The sequence below is a fragment of the Pecten maximus genome, chromosome 8 (assembly GCF_902652985.1).
Source record: "Pecten maximus chromosome 8, xPecMax1.1, whole genome shotgun sequence".
Classification (NCBI taxonomy): domain Eukaryota; kingdom Metazoa; phylum Mollusca; class Bivalvia; order Pectinida; family Pectinidae; genus Pecten; species Pecten maximus.
Window position 1 is genome coordinate 8,911,470 of NC_047022.1, and position 26,457 is coordinate 8,937,926.

General features: G+C 37.4%; 2 protein-coding genes across 3 annotated transcripts in view; one reads left to right on the forward strand and one right to left on the reverse strand.

Annotated features, from left to right (window-relative positions):
* Positions 1-4,053: 4,053 nt before the first annotated feature.
* On the reverse strand, positions 4,054-25,970 carry LOC117332428 (serine/threonine-protein kinase MST20-like). 2 transcript variants are annotated; one of them, XM_033891325.1, is made up of 8 exons: positions 25,753-25,970; positions 11,081-11,243; positions 10,718-10,777; positions 7,773-7,823; positions 7,234-7,252; positions 6,303-6,739; positions 5,799-5,884; positions 4,054-4,501 (listed from the first exon to the last, which is right to left on the reverse strand). In XM_033891325.1, the coding sequence occupies exons 2-8, from the start codon at positions 11,096-11,098 to the stop codon at positions 4,066-4,068; spliced, it is 1,107 nt and encodes a 368-aa protein (XP_033747216.1). In that variant the 5' UTR covers positions 11,099-11,243; positions 25,753-25,970; the 3' UTR covers positions 4,054-4,065. The 2 variants fall into 2 exon arrangements, with proteins under 2 accessions (XP_033747216.1, XP_033747218.1); XM_033891327.1 differs by lacking the exon at positions 25,753-25,970 and adding an exon at positions 24,240-24,579.
* The window catches only part of LOC117332427 (cytospin-A-like), a 51,336-nt gene continuing 39,011 nt past the window's right edge, over positions 14,133-26,457 (forward strand). The window contains exons 1-2 of the mRNA XM_033891323.1: positions 14,133-14,223; positions 18,017-18,146. The gene's annotated coding sequence lies outside the window, so the exon portion shown is untranslated. The remainder of the gene's footprint in view (positions 14,224-18,016; positions 18,147-26,457) is intronic.

Below are 26,457 nucleotides of genomic sequence, written 5' to 3' on the forward strand. Positions count from 1 at the left end.
CAATGAAATTTGGCAGAAAGTTTCTATGGCTGAAGGTCAACCAAAATTGTGAATTATATGGTCCCCATCCCCCAGGGGCCTGAGGGGTGGGGCTAAAAAGGGTCAAATTGACTAAAACTTCAAAAATCTTCTTCTCTACTATCAGATATGATGGAGTCAAACACTCTTTATAGATGAAAGGGTCTTGTGGTGCTTTACCAAAATTGTGAATTGCATGACCCTGGGGTCTCACGTTTGCCCCTGGGGAGGGGGTAAACTTTACTATAGTTTATATAGAGAAATCACATTTTTGACTATTATTTATTGGATTTGTATTGGAAATTTTTCTTATCTGGTTAATATTATCTGTGTTGGATAACTGTTTGATAGTATGCATATGTTGGCCCTGACTGACCCCCAGGGGCTGATGGGCGGGGCTAAAAAGTGTCAAATTGACTGAAATTTCAAAAATCTTCTTCTCTACTCTCTTATTTGGTAGAATCAAAAACTCTACATAGATGGAAGGGTCTTATGGTGCTTTACCAAAATTGTGAATTGCATGACCCTGGGGTCTCACGTTTTGCCCCTGGGGAGGGGGTAAACTTCACTATAGTTTATATAGGGAAATCACATTTTTGGCTATTATTTGTTGGATTTGTATTGGAATTTATTCAAACCTGGTTAACATCCTCAGCGTTGGATAACAGTTTGATAGTACACATATGTTGGCCCTGACTGACCCCCAGGGGCTGACGGGCGGGGCTAAAAAGTGTCAAATTGACTGAAATTTCAAAATCTTATCAAAAACTCTACATAGATGGAAGGTCCTTATGGTGCTTTACCAAAATTGTGAATTTTATTACCCTGGGGTTTCATGTTTGCCCCCTGGGGAGGGGGTTAACTTTACTATAGTTTATATAGGGAAATCACATTTTTGACTATTATTTGTTGGATTTGTATTGGAACTCATTCTAACCTGGTCAACATTATCACCATAGGATAACATTTTGATGATATGGAAATATTGGCCCTGACTGACCCCCAGGGGCTGATGGACGGGGCTAAAAAGGGTCAAATCGACTGAAATTTCAAAAATCTTCTTCTCTACTCTCATATTTGGTAGAATCAAAAAATCTCCATAGATGGAAGGGTCTTATGGTGCTTTACCAAAATTGTGAATTTAATGACACAAGGGTCTCGCGTTTTGCCCCTGGGGAGGGGGTAAACTTTACTATAGTTTATATAGGGAAATCACATTTTTTGCTATTATTTGTTGGATTTGTATTGGAATTTATTCAAATCTGGTTAACATCATCAGCGTTGGATAACAGTTTGATAGTACACATATGTTGGCCCTGACTGACCCCCAGGGACTGACGGGCGGGGCTAAAAAGTGTCAAATTGACTGAAATTTCAAAATCTTAATTATTCTAAATACCTATATAAGATAGAATCAAAAACTTTTCATAGAAGGAATGGTTTTATGGTGTTTTACTTGAATTGTGAATTTCATGACCCCGGGTTTCACATTTGCCCCTTGGGAGAGGGTAAACATTGCGATAGTTTATATAGGGAATTAATATTTTTGACAATCATTTGTTTGATGTCTATTGGAATTCATTTTAACTTTCTTAAAATTATCAGCAAGGGATGACAGCTTAATATGCACATGTTGGCCCTGACTGACCCCAAGGACTGATGGGTGGGGCCAAAAAGGGTCAATTAAATTAACTGAAATATTTCAAATCTCAGGTGACCGTTAAGGCCCGTTGGGCCTCTTGTTATTTGATATATCTAATATTTATACAGAGTTAAGTTTAGAATATGATTTGCTCATAAGAACCCTGGAAAGTATGCTGAATAAATTTGAGTATTTGAAAGTCACTTAGAGTTGTCCCCCTTTTGACCATATCCTTTTTAATTACACACACGAAGGGAATATACAGATAGATATTGAGGTAAAAATACTGAAAATTGTTATGGATAGAAATATCTAATTCAAATTTTTTTGTTTGTAATATCTATGATACAAACGACCTGTTCTGCCATGGAATATGTCATAGGTCATAATCATATGACTTGTGTTTAATAATACTGTAGAATTTTCAGTGATACAATGTACAAGATGAAATGTTGATTTTTTTTTTTTTGGGGGGGGGGGGGGGATAAATTATCACCCAGTCTGGAATAAATTATCACCACGTCTGTCAAGTCTGGGATAAATTATCACCCAGTCTGGGATAAATTATCACGTCGTCTGTCGTCTGTCGAGTCTGTTGAGTCTGGGATAAATTATCACCCAGTCTGGGATAAATTATCAATAAGCGGGATTGTTCAATTCTATCAACTAATTATCACAATTAATGATGAGCCAACCCAGTTTCAGGTTCTGACCAATCATGAAAATTATTGTGTTTATATACAATATACTTTATACAATTCGACGTAGATTTTGTTAGCCGATTGAACTGGTCTGACCGCATAATTGGAAACAACAGTTCTGACCAGTCGTAAAAATTACTGCATTTTCTTTGAGACTGTATAACGTAATTTTGCATTCTAATTGAACCGGTCTTACCGCATAATTGGAAACAAACAAGTTCTTACCAACTGTAAACATTACTGCATTGATACTGTACCACGTACATTTTGAAAACCAATCCTATCGGTATACATCTTTACCAGAAAAATTTATAACATAATACAAAATTTTCTCTCTGTAATGAAAAGTTTACATCAATTCCAAACTTGTCTGTCTCATGGAGAAATAAATTTGAAGGTTTTTATTTTTGTTCCCACGGCTGCTATGAGCCTATGTGATTGATAGAATCTGATATTATGCTGGTTTTGCTCTGTATAGACAATATTATCATTTATCTTTTTATTATATGTTGCTCAAATTGTCAACAGGTTGACAACCAAAATGGAATATCTTCATTGTTTTTAGGTAGGGTCCCAAAATAGAGTTTAGGGAGGACCCCGGATACGGGAGACAAGGGAGATAATCCGACATTCCACAATGTTGATAATACCAGAGACCTATAGTATATAGGTCTCTGATAATACCAATATTCTAGTTATAAATTGAATCTTTTCATTAAAATAGAACTGGCATTGTTTGTTTTATAGAAACTATTTTTACATGGTATTTATGTTTTCATTGTTTTTTTTATTTTTTGTGATCGATATCTCACAGAGGGATTTTTTTGTAGTTCTGTTATCCAGAGATTTTCATCAAGGACTTGTATATTTTAGATTCAATAATAAGACTGACTTTCTATGAAAACAAATATTTATGAAAAAAAAAAAAATGGTAGTCCAGTGGCACGTTGGTATCACAATTGCCTTTAACCTGGGCAGCCGGAGTTCGGTTCACAGATCAGACTTGAACATTTTATAGGTCACATGACCGACCAATGGGTTCTCTCCAGTTAGGTAAGACTCCTGGCACAGTTCCATCTGGACTAACAAGTGTAATTATTATAAGTTCATAGAACTTGTTTTGCAATTATTGTGAATAATAGTTTCATTATATTTAAAAAGTTAACTCTGATTAATATATATATGGATATGCCTGGTATCAGAATCTCTGTTTGTTGCGACACTTGTGTTAGATCATTGGTGCTTAGCACATTTACAAGTCCAAGACCAGATATAGATTAATATGTATCTCTATATATTAGTCTTTAATCTGTCTTGGACGTAAAAACATTCTAAGCACCTATGGTTAGATGTAGAAATCATATGGTTTACCATTTTATACCTGTGAATATACCTGTAAATTCTAAAATAGAATGGCCAAGCTTTTTATAAAACTAAAGTATCCTCGTTTCGTGTCTTCATTTTGTGGTAGAATGTTTTAAAAGTGTGAACTAACAAAGTTGTATTTTAAATCATTGCGGGTTTGTGAAAGTTTGTAATTGTTGACTGTGTATTTCATCTGAACGTATTTTATCATTTTATGTCACGAAGAATGGAAATAAATATCAGGTATTGTTGATGTTGTTGTTTTGATTATTATTTTCGCAATCCAAGGGATCCGTGCTTGTCATATACAGTGAAACCTGACTTTACTGACAACTGATTTCAATGACACACTTTATTATGCAACCATATACAGAAGAATGGTAATATGCTCAATTGACATTGCCAACACCGACTTTCCTGACATGTTGTCATTTCAATACATTGACAGGCGGCCCTATACGGTGGCGGTACAGTCTGGTAGGTTACACTGGGCATTAGATTTTGCTGTGACCTTTGGCTATTGGAATCAAGTGGGCTGATGAACTCCAAAATTTCATTAAGGCTAGGTCTGTAGTTAGGGATCCAACGCATGCAATCAAATACAATTCCCCTTAACTCTGGGCACTCCAGCTGTGAAATGAGATAGCCTAGACTGTAGATGTCCGATTGTCGTGTGGTTGGAAGACCCGACCTAACCTCTGGAGCAAGCCAAATTGCTGTCGATATAGGATATGTCAAACTCCCTTGAAATGTTGCTTTGTCAAAATCAATGAATCTGAAAGGAAAAGACCTGTTACTAATTCTCTTATTATATACAGTTTTTTTTTAACTTTTAGTTATTCATTTTTCTGATTTGACTAATCAAAGAACTGCTTACAAACGATGATGGGAGAACTTCAAAACTGCCACGCTAGATTTTGCTATAAAATTAATAGTAATACCAAATATGTTTCACTTGTGGGCTAATATAAAATATCAAAATATTAGCCACACTCGTGAAATATAATTGGTATTACTGAAGACATTGTTAAATACACCCTCTATATATTGCTGCGAGGGCTGGTTGATATGTTGTGAGCCTCATATTGAAGGATTTGAATTTTGCCGGACATATTGTATTAAATATAATCCCCTTCAGTATCTTTACACTTTTGCCAGCTGTGTTTAAGGGCCTCAATGCCACTTTTATAGAACTCCTTTTCTTGGTTGTTTAGAATGTCATCCACTGCATATTAGGGTTAGAGTGCCTGAAATAGCTGTTTTCAGTTTTGGAAATAGATGAAAGTCTGATGGAGTGAGATCAGGTGAATAAGGCGGATGCTCAATCAATTTAAAGCCACAATTGTGAGTGGCAGTCATGGCATGACAGACTCTTTCACCCTAACCGATTATGTCCATTTTGCAAAAGCTGCTTGTCTTGTTTACTTTAGAGTGATACCTCGTCGGTATAAACTAAACAAATGAGACCAGTCCTTTGGTACACAAACCTATATAGTCGGAGAATAGTAGGACTTAAAAAGAACATCCTTGAGTACCTCCTTCAAAACTAGGCTCACAACTATAAATCAGCCCTCGTATATACATACATGTAATTATAATAATGTTTCAGTAACCATTTTTTAACAATATAATTAATTTAATTAATTTATATGAAAGACACAAGTCAATATCTTAACTGTTCCCCAGCTGATATTTAAGATTAATCTAGTGTGAGTGGTCAGATACAAAGCCTAGTTATAGCAGGGTTCACACTGGGTCATTTTGACAGATTTCAGAAATGTGATGGACCAAAACATAGAAAATTCAAAGAATTTTGGTGGGCTATTTCGGAAAATATGGGGCAAATAGCCCCATGGCCCCCTCCAGAGTTATTCCTGGTATTGCACAGTCGTGTAGACAGAAAACTAAAAAATACAGCTATAGACATCTCAAATTACATCTACATCTGAACTGTATACACTCTGTGGTACAACAGAAAAAATCTTTCTTGATTGTGAAGTACTGTAGTGTTGTCAGTTATGATTTATCTATAAACTACTACTGTTAACCTTTAGGAACATATCAGAGTATACCTTATTTGGAAGATGGGCGTACTGGTGTCTACAAGGACATTGTCTGATTTTATGTCGTTCACCAGGACACCTTTGTCATGGATGGCCTGTAAATAAAATGTCACAGAAAGTTAAAAAATCATCATCATCACCTTTAACCTTACATCATCATCATCATCATCATCACCTTTAACCTTTCATCATCATCATCATCATCATCACCTTTAACCTTACATCATCATCATCATCATCATCACCTTTAACCTTTCATCATCATCATCATCATCATCACCTTTAACCTTTCATCATCAATTTTTGTTTTAGTACCAGCGACAGGTGTTGCCTCTAGTGTATCCTCACTGAAGACAAGCATTTAATGTCACATTACTGCATTTATAAACACATCGTGCCATCTATGGGAAAACTTTCATTGCGAACTATACACAATTCTTACACAAACAATGGAAATTATTTCTAGCATCTATGTATGCTTGTACCTTTTTTTTTTCAGAAAAAAATCCTTACCTTGAGTCCACACACCAACTTGTAGGCAATGTAGATTTTGATGGCACTGTTAAGAACAATATTTGGGTCTCTTCCATACAGTATTGACCAAAGTGTTGTGCCATTTCCAATAAACTCCTGAGCCAGCATCAGTTTGCCTGGGATTAAAGGGTGAGGAATTAGAAGTCCATGAAGTTTTGGTACAAAGCCAGTGTCCTGTAGAATGGAGAGAATCCTGGCCTCATTTTTGATTTTTTTCTCCAGCTTCAAACTATATCCTGCATGATAGACTTTTACAGCAACTTGGCTGGTGTTGTTTCTCATGGCTAAAAAGACTGATCCTGATGACCCTGATCCTAAAAGCTGGAAAGACTGGAAATCGAACTCCTGAGGATCGAGTACACGGATAACAGGGCACTGCCTTCTGAGGATCTCATACTGTTGTATTAATGTAAAGTCTGTAAACAGAAAAAACAACAATGAAGATTAGCATGTATGAATTAAACAGTGCTTTCAGATTGAACTGTTCAGAATGTTGGAACAATTTCCTTTCTTTTCTTTTTTCTTTTATTTCTTTTTGAATATATATTAGCTAATGCCAACTTCACAATCTGGTCATAAACATCTAAGCTAACTAAGCAAGTTTCACAACGATAAATAGGGAATTAAACACTTCTATCTTCTTTTTTCCAAGCAGGCTGTTCATGTGTTTTCCTTCAACCAAGCCAAAGCCATCTCCGATGATTTGCCATAACAAAATTATTAAAATTATACATTTAGATGATATATATTGTATCTAAATTGAATGACAGCTACTCTAGCCAGCCTAGGATCAGTGAGAAAATATTGTAATAAACATTATTGATGCAAGAAAATCATAACATTCAAGCAGTAAAAAGTGCTTGACTCTGTCAGAATAGAAACATTTTTTGAGAAATTTACTAATACTCACGGGTGCTCGCAATACAGGACTGAAAAAAAAATTATTGTGTTAATTTGACATCTTGGTACCTTTCAGAAAAGAAAAGAAATAGGATTGATGAATGGAATACCGGAATATAAAGGAATTGTATATTTTCGTCAATGTCCTGTATTAAGAAGAAAGATTTGATCTAAAAGGAATTTTATGTAGACTAAAATGTCCGAATTACCATTGTCGATATGGTCTGAAGGTGTTAGGTAGATGTTGAAACTTTTGAAAATTCTAAGTCTTTAGATTTTTAAATATTATGACTTTCAAATCAAATCTATTATTTAATACATATGTAATTCCACAATCCTACACAAAATAAAATACAGCTATACGAATTTTAGTGTATATATTTGGTTTACAGCTATACGAATTTTAGTTGATATATTTGGTTTACAGCTATACGAATTTTAGTTGATATATTTGGTTTGCGATTTAGATCTTTGTTTGATGTACAAGAAAGATACATGCATACAAAGAAAAACACTACAAATTTTCTACTTTTGTGAATGAAAATATACCTGCATAATTGATGGGACCACAGATTGGACATGTGCTGGTGTCATCGACATCTGGAAAACAAGTGAAAATATTCTTACACCAATCCGTTAATAGAGAATGGTGACTTAAACAAGAGCTGCGGGTACTGATTTCATATATATTACACATCTTGGTGCATAACACCATAAATAATGTTGAATTTGGAATTGGTCAGCAATTATATTGACCAGAATTCATACAAGCGTGCCTCATTCAAATTTTTACCAGAGGTTTTGATTAACCAATATAAATGACATCAAGATCCAATTATAATCTAACCAATGGTATTACTGAACCCGCTAGACAAACTGATACCTCCTCAACCCTTCTTCAAATGTTAATGAAATGTCTAATTTCTTTACTGAAAAATTCCATGATGCTATAAGATAAATGTATACCATCAAACGAAATATTCATACGCGACAGTGATCAACCGTCGCTGAAAGGAATGGTAGGAAGCAACATAAGGAAGAGAGACTTTAAAAGATAATGTTTAATAATAATACAGAGTCCAATAAGGATAAAGTAAATACAGGAATAAAGTAAATCATATGATAAAGAGGGCTAACGAGCTATCTTATGAAAACATCAATACAGTTATAGACAATAGTAATAAGAACCCAAAAGTGTATTGGAAACTTCTGGGAAACCTTATCAGAGGTAAAAAAAAAAATATATATATATATATATCTCCTATTTGATAGTACAACAAATGAAATTATATATGACAACAATAGAAGATGTGAACTGTTAAATACTTATTTTAGCTCTGTGTGGGCGCTGTCAGAAAATGTCATAGATAAAGATTTACCGTTTTTTGAAAAGTGGACCAATTCTATTTTATCAGAAATACATATAGTTTCCAGTGAAGTTGAAGACATTATAAAAATTCTAGACGTTAATAAGGTGTCAGGTCCTGACGGTATCAGCCACAGAATGCTACAATTACTCTCAACTGAAATTTCTTTACCACTTTTGTTTTATATTCAAATATCATTTGTCATCTTGTATATTTCATAAGAGCTGGAAAATTGCTCATGTCATGCCTATATTTAAGGCCAATGACGCAAGCATTGTCTCCAATTACAGACCTATCTCGCTGCTAAGTTGTATAGGCAAACGTTTTGAGCGTGTAGTTTATAAGCATATTTACAATTTTTCAATCAAAAATGACCTTAATTATTTACAACTATACCAGTCTGCATTCCTACAACATCACTCCACAACACATCTACTTATTGAAATATATCTTTCAATCATTTCACGGTTAGAAAATTATGAACATTCTATTTTAGTTTTTTTGTTGTGATTTTTCTAAGGCTTTTTACCGCATGTGGCACAAAGGCCTCACAAAGGCCTCTTACATAAACTCGAAAATTATGGTATCTCCGGACCTCTTCTTCGGTGGGTGGCTAGTTATCTTTCAAAAAGAAAACAGGCGGTATTTATCAATGATTCATTTTCCTCTCTTAAGCCCATAAATGCTGGTGTTTCCCAAGGGTCAGTTCTTGGTCCACTTTTCTTTCTACTATACATAAATGATATTTCTTGTAATCTTTCATCTCTATATAGGCTTTTCGCTGACGATATTTCTCTATGTTACTTGTCATATGACCTCTGCGTTTAATAGTTAAGTGAACCTTATCGAGACGAAAGCTAGACGCGATTTATTAAAACTTGAAATTTGGTTCAACGAGTGGCTTTTGTCCTTCAATCCTAATAAAACCGAGGCCCTCGTAATATCAACTAGACAACTTCCTTTTGTTCCGCCCTTTACATTCGACAATAACCCGATCACAATAACAAACCACCATAAACACCATGGAGTCATTCTTTCCGCTGATTGTAAGTGGAACATACATGTAATATCTTTAGACAATAAAGTAACTAGATTTAAAGCCACTCTCCGTAAACTAAAACGTATTCTAAACAGGAATACATCAGAAAAAATGAACCTTACCTATATACGACCATTACTAGAATATGCATGTGAAGTATGGGACAACTGCGGTACAACAATCTCATTGTTATTAGAAAAGATATATCTAGAGGTGAGAATATGTGCTCGGAAACTCTCCTTATTCTACTCTATACTCTATAATCTGGCACCTACTTTTCTTATCGACCTACTGCCAATGTATATTGGCAACATAGCTCCTTATAATTTACGAAATGCAGATTTATTTAGGGAACAACACTTTCGTCTACAATTATCAAAACACTCTTTCTTTCATTCTACTTCAAAACTGTGTAACTACTTAATAACACTGTCAGAAACTCGCCTATAAATATATATATATAATTAAAAATATATAATGTCCTTGTGATGGGTATACATTGTAATAATAATAAAAAACACAAACCAGAAATTCACACTAGCGCTTTCAACATGCTTTGAATATAATTGCTGACCAATTACACCTGAAGAGCTTGCTCTCAAAGCATGTTGAAAGCGCTAGTGTGAATTTCTGGTTTGTGTTTTTTATTATTATTACTATATATATATATTGTATATTTTCGCCAATGTCCTGTATTAGAAAGAAAGATTTGATCTAAAAGGAATTTTATGTAGACCTAAAATATCCATATTACCTTTGTCAATATGGTCTGAAGTTGTTAGGTAGATGTTGAAACTTTAGAAAATTCTTTAGATTTTTAAATATAATGACTTTCAAATATTATTTATTATCTAATACATATGTAATACCACAATCCCACACAGAATAAAATACAGCTATACGAATTTTAGTGTATATATTTGGTTTACAGCTATACGAATTTTAGTGTATATATTTGGTTTACAGCTATACAAATTTTAGTTGATATATTTGGTTTGCGATTTAGATCTTTGTTTGATGTACAAGAAAGATACATGCATACAAAGAAAAACACTACAAATTTTCTAATTTTGTGAATGAAAATGTACCTGCATATTTGATGGGACCACAGATAGGACAGGTGCAGGTGTCGGCAAAGGTATCGGCACCTGGAAAACAAGTGAACATAGTTTTACACCAATCCGTTAATAGAGAATGGTGACTTAAACAAGAGCTGCGGGTACTGATTTCAAATATATTACACATCTTGGTGCATAACACCATAAATAATATTGAATTTGGAATTGGTCAGCAATTATATTCACCAGAATTATACAAGCGTGCCTCATTCAAATTTTTACCAGAGGTTTTGATTATACAAATTGTTTAATTCAATCGGATATTGACCTCTAGTTCTTCTATTTAATCCTTTAGGTTTTGAAAAAGAATTGAAAATGGCATTGGCGACTTACCTGGTACATATATGCCATCTTGGATACTGACTTTGGTCTTTGTTTCACTGTTTGGATCCGGTAATTCTTGCTAAGTCTTTGCTGTTCAGAACACCTGGTATCGAGATCTACACGTTCAGCAGGTTTTTTTTGTTTTTGTTTTTCTTTTTTTTTCGCCAAAAATCTGAAGGGATAAAAAATGCAGCTTACTTGAGTGGCGATATCTTGGGTAACTGTGACCTGTATTTCAGGAGGGCCTCTTTCTTCCAGTTGCGAGTAACTGTTGCATTTGAGTGTAAGCTAACCTTTACACCTAGTGCTTTTTCAATTCTTTTATTACCTTAGGCCTTTCGGCCCATCGGTTTTTAACAAACATATATACATATACATGATACATTTACACAAAATCTCACACTCTACAGTGTACATGTTACATAATAATAAAGCGGTACACATTTTCCACATAGAGTAATGATATGAAATTTCATACATATAATCATTAGATAATATAATATGTAGTTATATGTACTAAGGTATATCGAAATTAAACGGTTAATCCTTACACCTTACAAGGTGCGAGTTGCGTAGGTTTAGTACACTTTTCCGTGCTAAAATAAGTGTCGGTTAACATTGTTTTTTTCTGACTTTATAACTCCCTTGCTTCAATAATAAACATCGAAACTCGCCTTTGGCAACTCGCACCTCGCACTTTGTAACTAGCAACTGACAAAAAGTAAACCTCGTATTTCAGAGCTTGCTGCAATAATTTTGTTGTGCCACCTGGTGTATGAGTTGTAAAATGTAAAATGGTCAACGTAAATCAAATGTTATTTATTTGTAAAGAGAAGGTATAAAAAAAAGTTGAAAGAATAAAGGCCAGTAGTGCCCTAGCTCTTTCATTCATCACAATTTGTTTCGAGAACCAAAATCGTAAAGTTTTAAGTCAAAAAAATAAAATAAAGATTAAAGGGGGGGGGGGGGGGGGGGGGGGGGGGGGGGTAAATACAGTAAAACTCTGTAAGATTATTTTGATTTTCTTTGTCTGAAGTATTTTTGAAGACTTTTATATTCATCTCTCTCTCTCTCTCTCTCTCTCTCTCTCTCTCTCTCTCTCTCTCTCTCTCTCGTGTCAAGGAGACACAGCGTCAGTCATATGAGGACGGGTGTCAAAGAGACACCAACAGTCAAGGTCATATGAGGACGGGTATCAAGAAGACACCAACAGTCAGGGTCACATGAGGACGAGTGTCAAGGAGACACCAACAGTCATGGTCATATGAGGACGGGTGTCAAGGAGACACCAACAGCCAGGGTCATATGAGGACATGTGTCAAGGAGACACCAACAGTCATGGTCATATGAGGATGGGTTTGAAGGAGACACCAACAGTAAGGGTCATATGAGGACGGGTATCAAGAAGACACAAACAGTCAGGGTCACATGAGGACGAGTGTCAAGGAGACACCAACAGTCATGGTCATATGAGGACGGGTGTCAAGGAGACACCAACAGCCAGGGTCATATGAGGACATGTGTCAAGGAGACACCAACAGTCATGGTCATATGAGGATGGGTTTCAAGGAGACACCAACAGTCAGGGTCATATGAGGACGGGTATCAAGAAGACACAAACAGTCAGGGTCACATGAGGACGAGTGTCAATGAGACACCAACAGTCATGGTCATATGAGGACGGGGTCAAGGAGACACCAACAGCCAGGGTCATATGAGGACATGTGTCAAGGAGACACCAACAGCCATGGTCATATGAGGACGGGTGTCAAGGAGACACCAACAGCCAGGGTCATATGAGGACATGTGTCAAGGAGACACCAACAGTCATGGTCATATGAGGACGGGTGTCAAGGAGACACCAACAGTCATGGTCATATGAGGACGGGTGTCAAGGAGACACCAATATTCATGGTCATATGAGGACGGGTGTCAAGAAGACACCAACAGTCAGGGTCACATGAGGACGAGTGTCAAGGAGACACCAACAGTCAGGGTCATATGAGGACGAGTGTCAAAGAGATACCTACAGTCAAGGTCATATGAGGACGAGTTTCAAGGAGACACCAACAGTCATGGTCATATGAGGACGGGTGTCAAGGAGACACCAACAGCCATGGTCATATGAGGACGGGTGTCAAGGAGACACCAACAGTCATGGTCATATGAGGACGGGTGTCAAAGAGATACCAACAGTCAAGGTCATATGAGGACGGGTGTCAAAAGATACCTACAGTCAGGGTAATATGAGGACGGGTGTTAAAGAGATACCTACAGTCAAGGTCATATGAGGACGGGTGTCAAAGAGATACCTACAGTCAGGGTCATATGAGGACAGGTGTCAAAAGATACGAACAGTCAGGGTCATATGAGAACGGGTGTCAAGAAGACACCAGCAGCTACGGTCATATGAGGACGGGTGTCAAGGAGACACCAACAGCTACGGTCATATGAGGACGGGTGTCAATGAGACAAATTGTATTTATAACTATTTTGTAAACTGTGTGATCTCTCTCGAGCCTACAAATGATATGTAAAAACCACAATTTTAGAAGCGTTCAAAACCACATTACTCTAAAAACAAATTAGAGTGTCAAGCAGAGAGAAATGCATGTAGGCCTATATGTATATGTGATATCATGATACGATATTTGTAATTTTAATCACAGATCGTAGACTTTCTGTTTCGCTTTCATTCTGAAGGCTTTCTTTTGTTTGGCTATATAATGTGTACATATAAAAATGGAAAGACTGGTTGAAAAATATCTTCTTTTTATACTAATTGATCCCCAATAAAGATGATTAGGATTGATAGCCTAATCAATTAAATTTTACAACGCATCGATCAAGTTTTTTTTCTTTAAAATATTTTCAAGAAATCACATTTATTTGTATCATTATTGATTCAAAAATGATATATATATATGTAAATATCAATATTAATACTGCGATACATAATATCGTAATAATATCATAACCCATTCAACCCCAATGGTGACTGTATCGTTCCGTATATTGTACAGCATTGAGATATATGCAAATTCGATTAACCAATTATGAGCATGCGCACAGATTGCGGAAGTCACTAATGTAATTTAAATGTGTTGCATACAGTGAATACACACACGTTCTGTTGTGCATTGCCGTTACGGGTAAGTAAGCTCTGCAAACGACAGTTGCATCATAACAAGCTGTTGATTATTTATAAGTTACATCTACAGAACCACCAACATTCAAATTAGCACATGAGATTAGTGCGGACAGGATATATTTTGTTTTGACGATTACCTCCCCTGCCAGTTGTGTAGTACACAACGTCTCCATTGACAGATGATCATAGGCCTATAAGACAAGGACGTCTGCAGCATCTGGTTGATATTTCTAGAAAAAAATATCAGCCCATACTCCAACTATATCTGTCCTATGCTTCGTTTATAAACGTTAACAAGATACAGGCGCCTGTATCGGACCCCTCAATGCATAGATCTCTCTTTAATCTTCTATAAAATTATAATTCATATTTCGGTGTACCATACGTTCTGTAACCATTGTATAGGGTTAACCGAAAGTAGTTGGGAATGGCATGCATTAATACAACCTTGATTGATGCGAAAGTTCTTTTTTTCAAAATGTATGACAGTGTTTTGAATTGCAGACATTTATTGTAACTGCAACATATCACATTGCATGTGTGGCATAAGCCATAACATGGCTTTCTCACTGTATTTCCATCAGTATAATCTTACTATAATGCATCAACCTGCAGGGAGTGAATGAAAAACTTAGCTAGTTAGATAGATATATTCAATAACAATATTTTTGTTGATACTGAGCTGTTGGGTGTTAAACTCAGTGTTTTTGTTCGCATTCAGTGTTAACGTTCCAGCTAGGATTTCAAAAGGGCAGGTCACTGACCCGAAAAAAGGGCATTATTTTTCAGCCTCCCATGGCTTTTGAGCTGGGAAAATTCTGTTTTCATCATATCGTTTTGAGAAATTTGGGAAAATACCAAATTGCAAAAAAACAGTACTGATTTTGTCAAATAAATTTATTGATATATAGTTCACCATGTTTTACGCATTATTAAAGTAAACCACATTATAAGTGGTTTAAAATCATCATGTGCCCATAATATGCCAGCATGGTGAGATATAACTTGTCGCTAGTAAAGTTTTGAATTTGTTGTTTTAATCCTTTGAAAAGATCAACAAGTTCCTCTAAATCGGTCAATGAAAATTAATTAAAGCTCCTTGTTCAGATGGCAAATCCCGGTTAGAATGAATATTCATAACCTGCATGCACTGCACTCCGACCGGGTAGAAATCCCTCCTACTCGGGCTACAGCTGATAGTGTAGCAAGCCCCGCACCGAGCGGTTGAATTTACACATATTTTTGAGAAGAATTTACATATCAATATATGATTTTGATAATTACTATCAGTATCCTAGTAAATGTTTCACTAATTCTAACAAGACCTTCGTGTTTTTCAATCGGTCATTTGTGTAGTATTCGGTATCAAGATGTCTGCATCATTTAGCGCTTGAAATCACTGACATCTATTACAAAGCTTTTTAATGATCAAGATCTAAAACAACAAAGATCGCACGCCTCTAGGCCTACAGGATAATGTTACATGTTTGAAGTGATAACGTTCATATCAGTTAGGTTTGGAAAATCCATTATGGCTTCGGAAATTGCGATGTTATCATTTACAAAATGTCAGAAAGTAGGTAAAAGAAACAATTTTTTTATTTTTTCAACTTTATTAATTGGGAAATACAATATTTTTGGCATAGGGTAAACAGCCGATATTCGGCGGAAATAGGGCCAAACAAAAACACTGACTCTTTACAACTTTAAAAGTAGAGAGTATTAGGTCTCCCTATTAGCTCAGAATAACGTGAATTACCCTTTAGCCAAGTGGTAGGATGTTTGCCTTGAGAGCAAAAAGTCACTAGTTCGAAGTCTGGCATGTGCACGCGCAGGGTATTTTTCCATTACTCCATCCTATTACACAATTATAGACATTTAGACATTAGATATTTTTCCCAATCCGACCAGTTAAAATTCCCAACAAATGATCTATAAACACGTCTTTAAAATCCGGATGGTGCCATCCCGCCTACGTTTTATTGGTTATTCTTGTCTGATAAAGGGAGATAATGCTCCAGAGTCTAAATAAATATAGCATAGATCCATATTTGTGTCTACTTGTTATTTTTACCATTATGTCCATTTTCCCCAATTTAAAAAGCCGCGCATTTTTTCCCAATCCCAAAGCCATAGGCCCCATTCCCAAAGTAGTGAAAGAAAGCCCTGAAAGTACAATAGGGAAATTCCAGGGGCCTGTGGGGCGGGGCTAAAAAGGGTCAAATTGACTAAAATTTCAAAAATCTTCTTCTCTACTCTCAGATATGTTGGAATCAAACACTCTTCATAGATGGAAGGGTCTTAAGGTGCTTTACCAAAATTGTAAATTTCATGACCCAGGGGTCTCACGTTTGCCCCTGGGGAGGGGGTAAACTTTACAATAGTTTATATAGGGAAATAACATTTTTGACTTTAATTTGATTTATTTCTGTTGGAATTCATTCTAATTTGGTATACATTGTCAGCATGGGATGACAGTTTGATGGCATAAACATGTTGGCCCTGACTGCCCCCTCAGGGGCTGATGGGCGGGGCTAAAAAGGGTCAAATTGGCTGAAATTTCAAAAATCTTCTTCTCAAGACCGAAATAAGGTGGAATCAAATACTCTTTATAGTTGGAAGGGTCTTAAGGTGCTTGACTAAAATTGTGAATTTCATGACCCTGGGGTCTCAAGTTTGCCCCTGGGGAGGGGGTAAACTTTACTATAGTTTATATAGCGAAATCACATTTTTGACTATAATTTGTTCGATTTCTATTGGAATTCATTCTAATTTGGTTAATATTATCAGCTTGGGATGGCAGATTGAGGGTATGCACATGTTGGCCCTTTCTGACCCCAAGGGGCTGGTGGGCGGGGCTAAAAGGGTCAAATTGGCTTAAATTTCAGAAATCTTCTTTTCAGACCGAAATAAGGTAGAATCAAATACTGTTTATAGATGGAAGGGTCTTAAGGTGCTTTACTAAAATTATGAATTTCATGACCCTGGGGCCACACATTTACCCCTGGGGAGGGGGTAAATTTTACTATAATTTGTATTGGGAAATCACATTTTTGACTGATTTATTTGATTTCTATTGGAATTCATTCTAATTTAGTTAACATTATCAGCTTGGGATGGTAGTTTGATGGTATGGACGTGTTGGCCCTGACTGACCCCGAGGGGCTGATGGGCGGGGCTAAAAAGGGTCAAATTGACTGAAATTTCAAAAATCTTCTTTTCAAGACCCAAATAAGGTAGAATCAAATACTCTTCATAGGTGGAAGAGTCTTATGGTGCTTTACTAAATTTATGAATTTCATGACCCTGGGGTCACAAGTTTGCCCCTGGGGAGGGGGTAAATTTTACTATAGTTTATATAGGGAAATCACATTTTTGACTGATTTGTTTGATTTCTATTGGAATTCATTCTAACTTGGTTAACATTTTCAGCATTGAATGAAAGTTTGATAATATGCATATGTTGGCCCTGACTGCTGATGTGCAGGGCCAAAAAGGATCAATTAAATTAACTGAAATATTTCAAATCTCAGGTGACCGTTAAGGCCCATGGGCCTCTTGTTAGGTTTAAAACCCTTACTTCCCAGTTCTTGATAATGATTTGACATTGTACATTTTACATGTGCATTATGTCACCAAATTTGAGAATAATTATTTCATTTCCTTAACTTTTCACCAAATAAGTTTTTGAACTAATCAATTAAGTTGATGTCTGCTATTATATAAAACAAATATTTGATAATATTATATTATGTGACATATATATCTAACATAGTAAACTTAATTTGTTTCAGACATGGGATGACCAAGTCAACATCATCAGTTTGTGAAGTTGTCTGTTGACCATCACAAAATGACCACAGAACCACGATTGTTTGGTCCATGACTGGATTGACCACTCAGGCCCTGACCAGCACTATCTGTGTAAGTGCATTATTTATTGTGATGTGTGTTATATTTAGGTACCTATAAGATTTTTACTCTATCTCTCTCTCTCTCTCTCTGACACAATACAGACACTGACTCCTCTCTCTGACACAATACAGACACTGACTCCTCCCTCTGACACAATACAGACACTGACTCCTCCCTCTGACACAATACAGACAATGACCCCTCCCTCTGACACAATACATACACTGACTCCTCCCTCTGACACAATACAGACACTGACTCCTCCCTCTGACACTTAGTGTTGGGACACTGACTCCTCCCTCTGACACAATACAGACACTGACTCCTCCCTCTGACACAATACAGACACTGACTCCTTCCTCTGACACAATACAGACACTGACTCCTCCCTCTGACACAATACAGACACTGACTCCTCCCTCTGACACAATACAGACACTGACCCCTCCCTCTGACACAATACAGACACTGACTCCTCCCTCTGACACAATACAGACACTTGACTCCTCCCTCTGACACAATACAGACATTGACTCCTCCCTCTGACACAATACAGACACTGACTCCTCCCTCTGACACAATACAGACACTGACCCCTCCCTCTGACACAATACAGACACTGACCCCTCCCTCTGACACAATACAGACACTGACCCCTCCCTCTGACACTGTTAGTGTTGGGATACTGACTCCTCCCTCTGACACAATACAGATACTGACTCCTCCCTCTGACACAATACAGACACTGACTCCTCCCTCTGACACAATACAGATACTGACTCCTCCCTCTGACACAATACAGACACTGACTCCTCCCTCTGACACAATACAGACACTGACTCCTCCCTCTGACACAATACAGACACTGACTCCTCCCTCTGACAGTGTAGGGACAATGACCTCCTCTCTATAACACTGTTGGGACACTGACCCCTCCCTCTGACTTTATTGGAACACTGACCCCTCCCACTGACAGTGTAGGGACAATGACCCCTCCCACTGACAGTGTTGGGATACTGACCCCTCCCTCTGACTTTATTGGAACACTGACCCCTCCCACTGACAGTGTAGGGACAATGACCCCTCCCACTGACAGTGTAGGGACAATGACCCCTCCCACTGACAGTGTAGAGACAATGACCCCCTCCCTCTGACAGTGTAGGGACAATGACCCCTCCCACTGACAGTGTAGGGACAATGACCCCTCCCACTGACAGTGTAGGGACAATGACCCCTCCCACTGACAGTGTAGAGACAATGACCCCCTCCCTCTGACACTGTTGGGACACTGACCCCTCCCACTGACAGTGTAGGGACAATGACCCCTCCCACTGACAGTATTGGGACACTGACCCCTCCCAATGACAGTGTAGGGACAATGACCCCTCCCACTGACAGTGTAGAGACAATGACCCCCTCCCTCTGACACTGTTGGGACACTGACCCCTCCCAATGACAGTATTGGGACACTGACCCCTCCCACTGACAGTGTAGGGACAATGACCCCTCCCAATGACAGTGTAGGGACAATGACCCCTCCCAATGACAGTGTAGGGACAATGACCCCTCCCACTGACAGTGTAGGGACAATGACCCCTCCCAATGACAGTGTAGGGACAATGACCCCTCCCACTGACAGTGTAGGGACAATGACCCCTCCCAATGACAGTATTGGGACACTGACCCCTCCCACTGACAGTGTAGAGACAATGACCTCCTCTCTATAACACTGTTGGGACACTGACCCCTCCCACTGACAGTATTGGGACACTGACCCCTCCCACTGACAGTGTAGGGACAATGACCCCTCCCACTGACAGTATTGGGACACTGACCCCTCCCACTGACAGTGTAGAGACAATGACCTCCTCTCTATAACACTGTTGGGACACTGACCCCTCCCACTGACAGTATTGGGACACTGACCCCTCCCAATGACAGTGTAAAGACACTGATCCCTCTGACTGACAGTGTAGGGATACAGACCTTTCCTTCTGACACTGATGGGACACTGACCCCTCCCTCTGACAGTATTGGGATACTGACCTCTCCCTCTGACAGTGTAGGGACAATGACCCCTCCCTCTAACACTGTTGGGACAATGACCTCCTCCTTCTAACACTGTTGGGACACTGACCCCTCCCTCTGACAGTGTTAGGACACAGATCCATCCCTGATCCCCCCCAAATGACACTGTTAGGGCACAGACCCCTCCCCGACCCCCTCCCTCTGGCAGTGCTGGGACACAGACCCTCTTTCTGATCCAGTTGACACAGCTTATGAACCTTTCCAGTCTCTTCCTGTAAACAAATCTGACACTAAGACCCATGGATGTACATGAGTATGTGGTAAGGCAGTGCTAGAGATGTCATGTTTCAAAGCTGTTAGCACCGAAATGGCAGCTCAGACGGTAAACTCCCCAGAGAGTTGAGAAAGACATTGACTGGTTGCTTAATTATCATAAAGGCCAACTAACCATGCCTTGAGCTTTGAAGCGGCTATATATGTTGCTGTGATATAGCTATAGTGGTATATAAAACTCAAAAATGATTTTTTATTTTTATTATGAATAAAAACGTAAACCCTTTCTACCTTGGGAATAAGGACCCACTCTAAATCGCCATCCCATTCGGAACATAACCCGACTCTTTCTCCATCATTTAGATGATGAAGATCTTTATCATTGAAGTTTGAATGTCATGCACTAGTTAAAAAATAAAAAGGAAGTTTATTGAAGTCTTATGACTGCCGACTGTGAGCCAGGTGGCATCTAAAGTTTACCCATTCAACAGCATTCAAGTGGTGATCATATCTGTTTAACTTCACTGAAAGAACATTCAACCAGCTACAACATTTGTTTTAATTTCATAACCGGTTTATATGGTCTGTAGGTACAAGGTATTTGGGTCAGGCTTAACGCACAAGACCAGGAAGACATTTCATTGTCAATATGTGCTCTGATGGAAAATCGTACTTCTGTCTTTTGTTATTGTCTGTGCATTAGTGTTTGTATGGAACACTATATACCTCTGTCTGTAGAACTGTCCACAAAAGCACTTCGTGGATTAGGACATTGTTCAGTGTGTTAGAGTTGTGACTTTTCGAGTGTTAGGACAATGTTTTTCGGATGTTGAAGTTCTATATATATACTTTTCACTAAAGATCTTTTCAAAGGGTGATATATTGCTTGTATTTTGCATGGAAGTTTTATCTAGCTGGTTTCATATGCGTGATAAACATTCTTACCTGTCATCGTAAGACCAATCACAAGTATCCTAGCAGGATTGTTGCCGAAGGAGTTTTCAAATTATCTCATCTTAAATTCTCTGATTATAATTTTATCAGGAAACAATTGAAATATCTGTCAGACGGCAAGAATTTCTTTTCTTTTGATTGTCACAAGAATTTCTTTTTTTAATCGTCAAACTGTCAAATAGTTAAGAATTCACAGCGGAGAAATACCACAGCCTTCTGGGAAATATCCAAAACATTTGTGGAAACTGTTTTATCCAGGAACTAACTGGAAAACTTACAGAACAGTTAAAACTTGGAAACTCCTGTTATGTTACGGTGTTTTTGTCCAGGAAATACTGCGGAACTTTTAATACCTGGAAGTTGAACAGTTATTGAAACTTTTTTAACCAGGATTCAATTACTGAGAGCAATTATCGAGCTGTTTTAAGGTGGGAATTACCAGGAATATTTTCACGAGGAAAGATATTCTGGGGAATATTTTCAATCGTTACACCTCGAATGAAATTAAACTGGGTCGTTTTTTGAAACATTTTGCTGTCCGGGATAGACACTTCAAATGAACATATATCCTAGCCGTTTTACACTGTAAATCATTATCTGCGTTGGAACTACTAAATATCTTTTTAAATTTACTGAATGAAGGTGGGACACAGATCACTACCTGTTACATTGGGAGTATAGTTCTCTGTTAAAACCTATTTTACCTGGTAACAAGAGAACTGAGATATCTACCAACTTAAGTGTGAACCTGTCCTGCATGTATAATATTGTAGCACTACAACGGCTATGTAGTAAACTGGTGTTCAGATAAACGTGCTGAAAAGCGCATGTAAACTTCATACTACAGATTGCATACTAACTCATCGATCTGTCTACCGTTATTGATCGTTGGGGACGTTATTAAACTGTTCTGCGGGGTAAACGATACCCCTGTCGTCGTTTAAACTTTTATCCTGTTGGTTGAGATTCAATATAAGGGATTATATTACAAAAGCTGGAAATGGAAGTCAGAAGTAAGTTATCACTAATAATCTAACTTTTATATTAATTAAGTAACTGTATGTTACTGAACAGACATGCTGTTTTCTTTATCAGCATGCATATGTCTTATATATATATATTTGATGTGATATACCTGCTTATAATTTTTGCTAAGTTACATGAAATAATATTGTCTTTTTCAAATCATTGTCATCGAGAAATATTTCTGTAGATTTTAAAGATAGTTTTTTACTACTTGATAGAATTCATGTATTCTAAGATGAAAATTGTTGGCGCAGAAGATATTTTCTCCCACCTTTCACTGATTTGTCTCCCGTTTTGAGTGTACAAGATTTCTCTGTCTTTTTAGCCCACCATCATCAGATGGTGGGCTATTCAAATCGCCCTGCGTCCGTGGTCCGTCGTCCGTCCCTCCGTCCGTCCGTCCCTCCGTCCGTCCGTCCGTCCCTCCGTCCGTCCGTCCGTCCGTAAACAATTCTTGTTATCACTAATCCTCAGAAAGTACTGAAGGGATCTTTCTCAAATTTCATATGTAGGTTCCCCTTGGTGCCTAGTTATGCATATTGCATTTTGAGACCAATCGGAAAACAAGATGGCCAACAGGCAGCCATCTTGGATTTTGACAATTGAAGTTTGTTATCGCTATTTCTCAGAAAGTACTGAAGGGATCTTTCTCAAATTTCATATGTAGGTTCCTCTTGGTGTCTAGTTATGCATATTGCATTTTGAGACCGATCGGAAAACAAGATGGCCGACAGACAGCCATCTTGGATTTTGACAATTGATGTTTGTTATCGCTATTTCTCAGAAAGTAATGAAGGGATCTTTCTCAAATTTCATATGCAGGTTCCCCTCGGTGCCTAGTTATGCATATTGCATTTTGAGACTAATCAGAAAGCAACATGGCCGACAGGCAGCCATCTTGGATTTTGACAGTTGAAGTTTGTTATCGCTGTTTCTCAGAAAGTACTGAAGGGATCTTTCTCAAATTTCATATGTAGGTTCCTCTTGGTGCCTAGTTATGCATATTGCATTTTGAGACTGATCAGAAAACAACATGGCCGACAGGCAGCCATCTTGGATTTTGACAATTGAAGTTTGTTATCGCTATTTCTCAGAAAGCACTGAAGGGATCTTTCTGAAATTTCATTTGCAGGTTCCCCTCGGTGCCTAGTTATGCATATTGCATTTTGTGACTAATCAGAAAACAAGATGGCCGACAGGCAGCCATCTTGGATTTTGACAATTGAAGTTTGTTATCGCTATTTCTTAGAAAGTACTGAAGGGATCTTTCTCAAATTTCATATGTAGGTTCCCCTCAGTGCCTAGTTTTTCATATTGGGACCAATCCGAAAACAACATGGCCGACAGACAGCCATTATTGCTAAATCTTAAATTTTATATATAGGTTCCCCTTGTTTGAAAAGTACTAGAGGGCTGTTTCTGAATTTACACAGATTAGTAAGACTTAGAGGAAGGGAAAAGTAGAGAAAAGATCAATCTGACATAGAACCTATAAAGATCATTCAATGGTGGGCGCCAAGATCCCTCTGGGATCTCTTGTTTAGCGTGTGCAATCTGTCATACCCTAGGGTGTGACAGATTGCACGCGCTCACTTTCTTCACCGGAAGTACTACCGGAACTAATTTTTTTGTTTACATTACGTCGTCTGCTACGTCAACAAACAAATTGTGTACACACTAATACAAAAATCCCCAGTCTCTAAACAACTACAGACAACTGAACAGTTTCCAAAAACAAAAAATGTCTGCCATTCTTTCAAATACAAATGAATCCCCCAACTGTAGGCCTTCAACTGAAACTGAGAGCACAAGTGCACCTACCTGCACCGATCGCGACAAAATTGTTCAACTGTCACAAGTAAAAAGATCGCACAACAGCATTTCCTTGTGCCCAACTCCGTCCGATGTCACAAGATCAGTGTTTTATGGATCCACAATCAGTGGGGGAACATTTAACATCCATTTCCACAGCCATAATGACAACACAAAGTCGATTTCAAAGCGACCTCGTGTGATTTACTCCGAGTCGGACAGTGATGAGTGAGTGACGTCACCCCCACGTGAAATGGATGAATGGAAATGTGTGCATATTTCCCGTGTTTTTTTTGACATGTGTACTTGTTTACAAACAGACGGAGATCGCCGATGGGAAAACACATAAAGAAAAGAGGTGGGAGAAGAATAATCATTCCCTACCTTGAGGGTGTGACAAAGAAATCTCAACCTTCGGGGGAAACCCTCGGCAAGCCTCGGGTTGGACATTCAAGAATCTCCCCCTCAGGTTGAGATTTCTCTGTCACACCCTCAAGGTAGGGAAAGATTCTATTAATCAGTGGTTGGCTGTTATCTATTTTCAATCAATTCAAGTATTCTCTTGGTATGTTTCCAGTAGATAATAAGAAATGAATTTAAAATTTAAAAAATACATCGAAGAGACCTGTGCATGTTTGAAACCAGCATGATATACACATGTTGTATATATACCAGCATATGTACATGTAACTGTTTAAGTTCACATAATTGTAGTCGTTAAATATTTGTAGTCACAGCTTGAAGTTCTGTACATGTGCATAAATATATTTGAACACTTGAAATATTTAACATATGCTACATGTACAGGGTAAGTTGATATATACCTCCATAAAACATCAAACATATTTTTTTTCTCTGGACACAATTGCGAATGAACTCTTTGTCAATGTAAAAACTGTAACAAACTGATGATGGATGATTCAAATGAGGATATATATATATACAAGCATCAGAATTATGAAAATTAAGATTAAGTTTCAAAGAAATCAGAGACAGCTGAACAAATCAGACATTCTTTATATCATGTAATATATTGGGCTTATAATTTTTTTTGGACAATTTGTGAACTAGTATATATGTACTATAGTAAAAATGTATTAACACCACTAAATAGCATATAGATATATGCTGCTGAGAAATTGAATGTGTTTCATTTTATAATACGTACGCACATAAAGGAATACAATGTACATACAAAGATTCTTTGTAATTTTGTATTTTCTCCTTGAATACAAATTCTTTTGTTTGTAGATTCTATGTTTTAAAAAAGTTTCCTTAATCATAAGTTAGTAGCCATTGATAGAAATTTATTCAGGCTATTTAATGAATTTTGGATGTTTGGGGTTTAAAAAAAGGCCATGACATTAATTGATTAAAATAAGATGTGCCATTTACCAAAGCACTTAGTCTGAACTTGGAGTGTAGAACCCTGATGACATGTACATTACTCAGGGTTTTGCTTATTATGACAATAGAAAATTTTGATCTGTTAAATTACTCAGTTACACTTATAGTTACTTACCTTACTTGTATCTGTGTTTCAGTGGAGAGTCCAGAGATAATTCTTGGTCTTTAGGTTTGTTACAGAAGACTGTAAGTGGTTGGGATCTTCCTATTTAACATTGTTATAGCTATATATATTTATATCGCACATTCTGAGAATTTCTGAGCAAGGTTTTCAAAAATCATAAGGTAGCACATTGTGAGAATTTCAACAAGGTTTTCAGAAAATACCATTGGTAAATTTAGGTTTCATACAATTAATTCAGCCAATTGCAACCAGCTGGTGTTTAATTCACCTGAACAGGGCTCAGATATATATAGAATTCTTAGAGCCATTTGTCACTTTCTATATATAGCTAGTGACAATAGTACAAGCACTTGGCACTATTTCAAATCCACTCGACACTAAATAGCAAGTTTAGACTTTAATGTTGTACATGTCATTGTGTGTGCATCAATCTAATCATAAGTTAAAAATAGATTTGGCTATGAAATAAACAAAACATGACAAAATTATGATAGTTATATATATATTTTTTTAATTTCACATCAATCGGTATTAGGGGAGATTGATTATTTTGTTTAATTTGTCATTAAACGGACTGATTTGTGTAATTTGTGTCTTTGGGATATATTTTCGCATCAATGGATTTCAATTGTTCGCATCAATGGATTTCAAATGTTCAAACACTTTCTGTGTCCATTACATTTTCCTCTGAGTCAC